At 46.6% G+C, this 10294-nt stretch overlaps 1 protein-coding gene and 1 pseudogene across 1 annotated transcript; one reads left to right on the top strand and one right to left on the bottom strand.

The window, feature by feature from the left end:
* Nucleotides 1–2662: 2662 nt before the first annotated feature.
* On the bottom strand, nucleotides 2663–8815 carry LOC122693252 (annotated as a pseudogene).
* LOC122695268 (eukaryotic translation initiation factor 1A, X-chromosomal) lies at nucleotides 8598–9363 on the top strand. Its single transcript, XM_043904954.1, has one exon. The coding sequence runs from the start codon at nucleotides 8814–8816 to the stop codon at nucleotides 9246–9248; it is 435 nt and encodes a 144-aa protein (XP_043760889.1). The 5' UTR covers nucleotides 8598–8813; the 3' UTR covers nucleotides 9249–9363.
* The last annotated feature ends 931 nt before the right edge of the window (nucleotides 9364–10294 follow it).

The raw sequence follows: 10294 nt of genomic DNA, 5'->3' as shown, positions 1-10294 counted from the left end.
CCTCTCCAGTGGAGGCTGACACAGGAATTCCTTGGATCTGTGTGGTTTCAAGACCATGCTTCACTATCTCCTTTCCAAACTAACAGACAGGCAGAAAGGACTCCTTCCCTCCCCATCTTGCCTGGCTCTGTGAACTCTGCCCACAGTCCAGATGTGTGCTGCTCATCTAGACTGTGGTGTGGAAAGCTCTGAGCTACGGCCAGTCATCTGGAGCCTGTGGAGTTAGCACCACTGGGGAGCAGGACTGACCCGAGTGGCTTAGGACTCCTTTAGATATTCCCTGTCCTGGCCACCTCATTACCCCTGCCTGCCAATCAGATTTGCATCAATAAACTTTATGTTCCGGGCTTTGCCAGATGAATGAAAGGCAAGCAGCTGAAGTCTGATCTCTGACCTTGGCACGTAAACAGCTTACAGATTGGACTTGACAGTTAATAAAGGAAAGGCTTTGCAATTCTCTGATGCCTTTTTCCCTTGATTAGATTAAGCATTCATAAGCTTTGGGGAAATCATCAATTGGAAGAGGAAGACCCCACAAGATATCTCTACTCGTACAACCGTTCAGACTGTCAGCCCCTCAGTCAATAGTCACTGACATTGGCGCTATCCTATTACCCGAGCTCAGCTCTGTGCTGACCACTCTCCAGCACAGGGGCCTCGAGAATTCCTGAAGTCCACACTGTGCCCTCCTGGAAGGCAGCTTGGCAGTTTGGCAGTCCAGAGCACTAACTTCAGTTCAGGCAAATCTGAACTTGAACCCTAATTCTGCCGGGTGACCTTTGGCAAGTTATTTAACCTGTCTGCCCTCAGTTTCCTCTTGGGGTTAATAATACCCACTGCCAAGGGTTGTCATCAGGACTAAGTGAGACCATCTGCGCAAGGCTTGCAGCCCACGGCCTGATGCTCAGCCGCCAGCCAGACGTGCAGGTCCTAGCACAGAACTCACAGTTTGCTGGGCCAGCTCTCAGGGGCTGGAGGCTCCTTCCCTTCCCAATGATCTGCCAGCCATGGGGGAGCTGATGATGATCTCCATGGTCTCTGTTTTCCACGGTCTGAGAGACCTACTGCTGACAATGTGTTTAGTTTCTTCATCTATAAAATGGGTAGTGGTGATAACCCCCTGGGAGGATCAGGGAAGAGCCTGGCACAGAAGCTTGCAAACGCACTTTGCCGAAGGAAAGGACTATGGGAACGTTAGATGCGGGTAGCAGCCTCTGGCTTGTCATCGGATGCCACTGCAGCCCTGCAGGCTGTCTTTAATAATAGGCATTTTAAAATTCCTAAACCCACTTCATGCTATATTTGCTCACACATGGAGGTTTATTCAGTGTTAATCACATTAATGTGCTGTTTCATTTCACGCTGTGCGATGCCAGCTTCCGTGAGAGACCGGAGACAGCAGAATTTACTCTCCAAGGGACCTCGTACTGCGTTTACCCACACGTTGTCAAGACATCTCAGAGCCCCAGCGACCTCTGGGCCACCCCCTTGTTCCCCCGGGGTGCCCTCAAGCCTTAAGTAGTCTTCAAGTGTCTCTCTTACCTCCTGGCTTTTACCCTCAATTAGAAACCTCTTAGGCAAGTGTCCAATTTTTACTAGCCATCTTGAATCCTTAAACCAGCCAAACACACGCTACTCAGTAAAAGCAGCCCATCAGGGGTCATAAGGGACCTTGTATGAACAGGAGTTTGCAGCATCCTTTGAGAGCCCCTGGTTCAGTTCCCCTCATGTTACAGATAGAAAAACTGAGTAGCAGAGGTGTATGGACTTAACCGCTCTCCTCTGTTGGCCCTTTCGCTAAGCTGGTGAATAATCTCCCTTCAGATCTTAGACACAAAACAACAAATGTGTCCATTTTTTTCTTGGCTCTGTGCCCCAATCATCTTGAAACAACTACTTGCCCCTCCTAATTCTTGTCAGCTGAGAGCCTCAGACCCTATTTCCTGCAGAAAAGGATGCCCCCCGCCGCTGACCCCAGGGCCTGGCACAGCACCTCAGCACAGTGTCGCCTCCAAGCTTGGGGCCACTCACCTGCCTTCCCAAGGACTTTACCCAGAACCTTCCACCCCCTTCTTATACCATCAATTTCTCCCTTTCCACTGGGGTATTCCTGTCAACAACTATGTTGGCTCTCATTTCAAACGTTTTGGTATAAAACCCTCTCTTGACCTCACTGTCCTCTACAGGTACTATTACCTGGACAACTCTCCTTGACAACTTGGCTGTTTCCACTTCCTCTTCACCTGCTGTTCACTCTTTTTTTTTTTTTTTTTTTGATAGTAAATGGGTATTTATTTTTAGTTGAAATTTTCCAATTGCTTAATTCAAAAAAACATATTTTTTTCTCTTTAAACAGTATGATCTCATTTTTATCTCTGCAGACACCTAGAAACAAAACACTGGATCCACCAGAGGAAATGGGGCAATAAAAGCATCAGAAATTCAAGTCAGCTATGGAATAATTTCTGTTAGCTGACAGTTCTCAATTCTAAACAGAAATGTCCCAGAACCTGTTGGATTTGACAAAATTTCTTAGAGCTGGGGATTTGGAAAAGTTGAACTCCGCGGAATTCTTTCCCAATTGTTTCCAGCAGAGGGAAGATAAGGCTGATCCATCAAATGAACATCCAAAGAAACATTTAGGAACATGTTTAACTAGTACTCAGTATATGAGATTATTAAGTAATAACTGGAATACATATAGGTTATTTGTCACTGCTACAATATTTTCTGAAGGATGCTGAGCTGTAAGCAAGATCTTTTTTTACTAAAGTCCAGAACTTTTTACTAAAGTTGACACTGATGTCTTTTTCCCTGCTTGCCTCCCAGGCTTGTTTTTTAGGATAGCTTGGGGTTTGCTGTTTTCCCTCGAGGCCTTAAGTGTAACATCGCGGTTGGTGTTTCAGTCAAATATTCTCAAGTTGTTGTAGTAGCTGTTGTGATGAGACTGTCTGACCCATTGCACACACACTCAACTCAAAAATGCAGTCGTTTTCCAAGCCAGAGCACAGCTTACTGTTGTGAACCAGGTAAGTCTCAAAGGGGTGGTTTTCCTTGTTGAGATCCCAAATTCTGATGGTCAGATAGTGTCTAGTCATGTGACTCCCACTGTGGCTGAACTTCATATCCAAAATCAAAGAGATTATTTGAGGGAAAATGACCTGCTACTTGGATCATCCAGCTCTTCAAAAACTTCGGGTCATAGAGGGTCTCCTGGGTGGGGGGAGCGCAGGGGTTGTGGGTGTGTGTGTGTGGGGCAACCGGGGCTCATTGTGGGGACAAGGAGACTGATGACAAATGTACTGGGAACACGGACCTGCATGAGCTCTCCTGGAGGTACCAAAACCTGGCCCCACCCCACAGCCTGCAGGCACCAGTGCTGGATGCCTCAGGTCAAACAACCAACAGGGCTGGAACACAGCCCTGCCAGCTCATTAAGTAAAAATTTAAACCTACAGAAAAGTTGAAAATCTATTGAACTACCCCTCACCTAGATTTTCCAATTATCATTCTGCCACATGTGCTATCTCTTTCTAATAAATAATATACCTATACACATACCTATATATAACATGCAGGTGTGCGTGCTAAGTCATTTCAGTCATGTCTGACTCTTTGTGACCCTGTGGACATTAGCCTGCCAGGCTCCTCTGTGCATGGGATTCTCTAGACAAGAATAATGAGTGGGTTGCCATGCCCTCCTCCAGGGGAATCTTCCCAACCCAGGGATTGAACCTGAGTCTCCTATGTCTCCTGCATTGGCAGGTGAGTTCTCTACCACTAGAGCTAACTGGGAAGCCCATATATAACATACAAATGATTTATATATATTTTACATAATACAGACAGATACATATATGTTAGTCACTCAGTCATGTCTGACTCTCTGTGACCCCATGGACTGTAGCCTGCCAGGCTTCTCTGTCCGTGGAATTCTCTAGGCAAGAACACTGGAGTGGGTTTCCATCTCCTTCTCCAATATACATGTATAATTTGTTGCTATTGTTGAACCACTTGAAAGTTCCCGGCATTTTGCTCCTTCAACCCTAAATATTCCAATAAACACTAAAACGTGTATCTCCTAAGAGTCAGACCTCTCTTACATAACTGAAACTGCACAACTCAGATCGAACTCCAACCCAGCCAAAACTCAGACTGGGACTTGAACCCACTGTCTTTTAACTGAGATTGCACATCTGGTCTCAGGATTTAATGAAGCTTAGGTTCTTAATGTCTTAGTGCAGAAGTAATTCAGCAAGAGGCAAAGTCATAGCTAAGAAGAGGATATTTAGAGATACATTTTCCACAGACAGAATGCCATCTACCTCAAAAGGTGAGAGTGACCCAAAATATGGGGTAGGTTTTTTTTTTTTTTTTGTCACGCTGCTTGGCTTGTGAGATCTTAGTTCCCTGACCAGTGATTCAACCCTGTCCATGGCACTGAAAGTGAAGAGTCCTAACCACTGGACCACCCAGGAAGTCTGAGTGTGCCATGTGGATGCTCATACATGGGGACAACAGAGGATGAGATGATTGGATGGCATCACTGACTCAACAGACACGAGTTTGGGCAAGCCCTGGGAGATGGTGAAGAACAGGGAAGCCTGGCGTGCTGCAGTTCATGGGGTCGCAAAGAGCTGGACACGACTGAGAGACTGAACAACAACACACCACAGGGAGGGTATAACAAGGCTCAAGGTCCACTGGAAGTCGAATCTCCCACCATCTTGGGCCTAATCAGCTCTAATTAGTTTTTGTTGTATCCTCAATGGTTACATCATTCTTCTAAAGGTTGTGCCCTGCCCTCTTCCCTCCTGTATCATAACTGCAGACCATTATCACATCCAAGACATTGAATGCTGACACAATAATCTAATACAAAGTCCATTTCATATTTCCTCATTTGACACCCAAAGGTCCTCCATAGCTACTTTTTAATCCAGATCAGGTAAGGAACAGGCCCGCCCAAATTTAACTTCCATTTCCACCACTCCACTCAGACTGCCTACAGTCAGGGTGACTTCTTCACCAAACCTAAAAGACCTTCTCTGGCATTGGCCGGGTGTCACTCACAGCAGTCTCTGCTGGGCTTCTGCCTCACCACACATTCAGTTTGCCCCCTCCTTCCTTGATCCTTCCCTTCCACCAGTCCTATGGATGTTGGGGGAACACAGGTCATTGTTCTGGGCCCTTCCTCTTCAGTTCCCAGGTGGTCTCATCTAGGCTGGTGGCTTTAATACCAGCTGCATGCTGATGCCACCCATACTTCCAGCATCGAAGCTTGATATCCCCCGAATCCAGCCCCATGTATGTATGTTAGTAGCTCAGTTGGGTCTGACTCTTTGCAACCCCATGGACTGTAGCCCACCAAGTTTCTCTATCCATGGGATTTCCCAGGCAAGAACACTGGAGTGGGTTGTCATTTTCTTCTTCAGGAAATCATCCCAACCCAGGGATCAAAACCAGGTCTCCTGCATTGCAGGAAGATTCTTTGCCACCTGAGCCACCAGGTCCAGGGAAGCCCCAGGTCCAAGTACTCCTCTACTTTCTTCTCAGCATCTCCCCTGTGACATGGCACCAACACACCAACTTAACACATCCAAATAGAGGTCTTAAAGAGGTCTTCTTTCTCATTCAATAACAGCAATCCCCTCACCTCTGCTCAAGGTGTTTATTTAACTTATATGCAGAGTATACCACGAGAAATGCCATGCTGGATGAAGCACAAGCTGGAATCAAGATTGCCAGGAGAAATATCAGATATGCAGATGACACCACCTCTATGGTAAAAAGCGAAGAGGAACTAAAGCACCTCTTGATGAAAGTGAAAGGGGAGAGTGAAAAAGCTGGTTTAAAACTCGACATTCAAAAAAGTAAGATCATGGCATCCGGTCCCATCACTTCATGACAAATAGATGAAGAAACAATGGAAACAGTGACAGATTTTATTTTCTTGAGTCCCAAAATCACTGCAGATGGTGACTGCAGCCATGAAATTAAAAGACTCTTACTGCTCCTTGGAAGAAAAGCTATGACAAACCTAGATAGCTTATTAAAAAGCAGAGATATTACTCTGCCAACAAAAGTCTGTATAGTCAAAGCCATGGTTTTTCCACTAGTCATGTATGGATGTGAGAGTTGGACCATAAAAAAAGCTGAGCGCCTCTATCCTGCCTAAGAATTGATGCTTTTGAACTGTGGTGTTGGAGAAGGCTCTTGAGAGTCCCTTGGACTGCAAGGAGATCAAACTAGTCAATCCTAAAGGAAATCAATCCTGAATATTCATTAGAAGCGCTGATGCTGAAGCTCCAATACTTTGGTCACCTAATGTGAAGAGCTGATTCATTAGAAAAGACCCTGATGCTGGGAAAGATTGAAAGAAGGAGAAGGGGGTGACAGATGAGACTGTTGGATGGCATCACTGACTCAAAGGACATGGGTTTAAGCAAGCTCTGGGAGACGGAGAAGGCCAGGGAGGCCTGGCATACTGCAGTCTAGGGGGTCGCAAAGAATGGGACACGACTGAGCTCATGACCAACAACAACAACCCTCACCTCATCTATCATCTGTCCTGATTCCACTCCTCCCTCAGCAGCCCCACAACCACTAGGTCCCCTCTGAACCCCCATCCCTCCATCTTTCTAGCCACCTCCGACGTTTAGTACCCCCTTAGCTGCCTGCATCACCCGGGAGCCTCCAGACTGCTCCTTCTGATTGCCCCACCCTCCCACAGCATATTTTTCAGCAGAGCTAAACACTAATCTTTTAAAATTGTAATTCAGGTCAGATCACTCCCTCTCCTAAAACTCTCCCACACCTTTCTCCCTGTAATAAGAAAACATCCTAACTCAGCAGGGTTTACAAGGCCCTTGGTGGTCTAGTCCTCTTTCCAACTTCCTCCACCATTCTTTCTGGTGACCCTATCCCCACCTCCCTTTAGCTCTTTAAATGCCTAAAATTCCCCACCTCAGGGCTTTTGTTTCTCCAGGTTCTTGCCTCTGGCTGCTACACCCTTACTCTGGGTCTCAACATTGCCCATGGCAGAGCTGAAGAATTGATGCTTTTGAATTGTGGTGCTGGAGAAGACTGTTGAGAGTCTCTTGGACAGCATGGAGGTCAAACCAGTCAGTCCTAAGAAAAGTTATGACCAACCTAGACAGCATATTAAAAAGCAGAGACAAAAATAAATAAATTAAAAGCAGAGACATTATTTTGTCAACAAATACCTTTGTCTAGTCAAAGGTATGGTTTTTGCAATGGTCATGTATGGATGTGAGAGTTGGACTATAAAGAAAGCTGAGCGTTGAAGAATTGATGGTTTGAACTGTGGTGTTGGAGAAGACTCTTGAGAGTCCCTTGGTCTGCAAGGAGATCCAACCAGTCCATCTGAAAGGAAATCAGACCTGACTCATTTGAAAAGACCCTGTTGCTGGGAAAGATTGAAGGCAGGAGGAGAAGGGGACAACAGAGGATGAGATGGTTGGATGGCATCACTGACTCAATGGACATGAGTTTGGGTGAACTCCTGGAGTTGGTGATGGACAGGGAGGCCTGGCATCCTGCAGCCCATGGGGTCGTAAAGAGTCGGATATGACTGAGCGACTGAACTGAACTGAACTGATTGGTATAAAAACAAACGTAATCGAGGCTGCCTTCATTATCATATGTTCATTATTATACTGTTCATTTTTTCTTTCTGGTTTTGTTTTTTTTTAATTTATTTTTTAAAAAAACATAATCTTTGGCTGCATGGTGCAGCTTGTGGGCTTGTGGGATCTTAGTCCCCTGATCAGGGATCAAACCTTGGCCCTCAGCAGTAAAAGCTCAGAGTCCTGACCACTGGGCCACCAGGGAATTCCCCTCTTCTGGTTTTAAAATAAACCAAAATTAAAAATGCTTTCAAAAGCCCCTAAAAGCTGATGGGCCCAAGTCACTGCACTGCAAAGGAGACTGTGCCCCGTGCCTCATGAAGAAGCTGACCCTGGCTGAAGGCAACAACCTGAAACTCATCAAAAGCTTGAAGGTTTTATCTCCTCTTCACTGCTCTCTGGGACTTTAGAGAAGAAATGTAGATCAGTGCTTCCTGCTACAGACTCACTTACTAACACATGGTTATTCTCTCCAGGCAAAAGTTACCTGGGGACATACCACCTATATAACTGCTAAATATACAATATATGGTAAAGTGTGTCTTACACAAAGTAGTCTTGTAAATACAGAATAGTCTACAGAGGTTGGCTTTCAATGCTGTTCTCTGCAAGTTATAGTGGGGGCTGCTACAGGGGGCTGCTAAGTTATAGGGGGCTGCTTGGGCTGCTGGATTATTTTTTATACCTGACTGACAGTTAACGAAACTGAGAACCCAGTAATGGGGCCAAGATGAAGCAGAGAACAAATGAAACAGTGATCCCAGGATTTCAACCCTGGTATGTGCTTTGGACAGACCGAATTTATGGTGCCTGAGGGTTTTCTAGGGGAAAGAGGTGTCAGGAGGCATTTAGATAAACCAGTTCAAGGCTCAAGTGACATCCTTAGCTTGTGGCATAGATTTGGGAATTATCCGAGTGCTGGTGGCATTTAAAGATTCAGAGTGGGGAGGCGGGGTTAACGGACGCGAGCAGTCGCGACGCCATTTGCTGCGGCTCAGTCGGCGAAGGCGGTTCTCAGGAGGCGTCCGTCGCTAGACTCCCGCAGACGCGACCCGGTCTCTCGCAGCCGGTTCGTGTCACCCTATCTCACGCGTCTCCCTTCGAAGGAGTTGCCGCCGCCACTCGGAGAGAAGTCGGAGACGCCTCAAGTGAGTCGTCAGCGCCATGCCTAAGAATAAAGGTAAAGGAGGTAAAAACAGACGCAGAGGCAAGAATGAGAATGAATCTGAAAAGAGAGAGCTCGTGTTCAAAGAAGATGGACAAGAGTATGCCCAAGTAATCAAAATGTTGGGAAACGGACGACTGGAAGCTATGTGCTTCGATGGTGTTAAAAGATTGTGTCACATCAGAGGGAAACTGAGAAAGAAGGTCTGGATTAATACCTCAGACATTATATTGGTTGGTCTACGGGACTACCAGGATAATAAAGCTGATGTGATTCTAAAATACAATGCAGATGAGGCTAGAAGTCTGAAGGCGTACGGCGAGCTTCCAGAACATGCTAAAATCAATGAAACTGATACATTCGGTCCTGGAGATGATGATGAGATCCAGTTTGATGACATCGGAGATGATGATGAAGACATTGATGATATCTAAAGCGACGGACTCAGCCTTGCACATTCCAGTTTTCTCTGAAGATTGTTCAACAGTTTGGATTTTGACTGTGACTCGTTAAATAAAAGTTCATGAGCATTGCAAAAAAAAAAAAAAAGATTCAGAGTGGAACAGCTTGTTCACTCTGTTGCAGCCTCTGTTATCATGAACCCACCCTGAGTGGGCCTCCTCCTTAGGGAGCTGGCAGCTTTGCTGTCTTGCAGGTTCTGGCCCCTGCTCTTTCCAGGTGTGCCTGGCTCCTGAGAAACATTTATGGGAACCTCTGTCCACAGTCCCTGGGCTACCCGCATGCACTCCACCTCCAGTCCCACTACTTTCTTTTTGGGGGCACTGCACAGCAGGTGGAGTTCCCTGACCAGGGATCGAACCCATGCCCCCTGCCTGCAGTGGAAGCCCAGGGTCCCAACCACTGGACTGTCAGAGGAGCCCTCCACTATTTCCCGCTGGATTAGATGCTAGAACTTGACTTTCTTTGCCTTGATGCCTGATCTCTATAGGGACCCGGCACCTGAGTGACATTGTGTGTACTCATCCAACCAGTAAACATTGAGCACCAACTATGTGCAGGATACCACTGTGAACAAAGCAGACAAAATCTCTTGAACCCAAGGAGCTTACAGTCTAGAGGCAGACAATCAATAAATAATGGTTCCAGGTGTCATGAATACGATAAAGCCTCATAATGTGGTGGAAGTGAGAGCAGCGGAGGGCTCTGAGGAGTGGCAGTGGCACAGGATAAGGTCGCTGGTGGGAAAGGAACCTCAGAGGGGAAGGTTGGAGCTGAGCCCTGAATGAGAAGAAGGCAGCAGTCATGAGAAGATGGAGCGTGTGCAGAGTCCTTCCAGGAGCAGTCAGTGTGAGCCCAGGTGTCCAGGCTGGGCGTGTCTGGAAGGCCCAACTGATGGGAGGGAAGAGAAGGGCTTGGAAAGGCAGAAAAAGCCACGGTGGGCAGGGGTCCTCCCTGGTGAGAAGACCCAACCCCAGGCTATCAAGGACACCTAACAACATAGGAAGGGAAAAAATAAGTC

This window comes from Cervus elaphus, chromosome 5 (genome assembly GCF_910594005.1).
Source record: "Cervus elaphus chromosome 5, mCerEla1.1, whole genome shotgun sequence".
NCBI lineage: Eukaryota > Metazoa > Chordata > Mammalia > Artiodactyla > Cervidae > Cervus > Cervus elaphus.
This window is presented reverse-complemented; position numbering and strand designations above follow the sequence as displayed.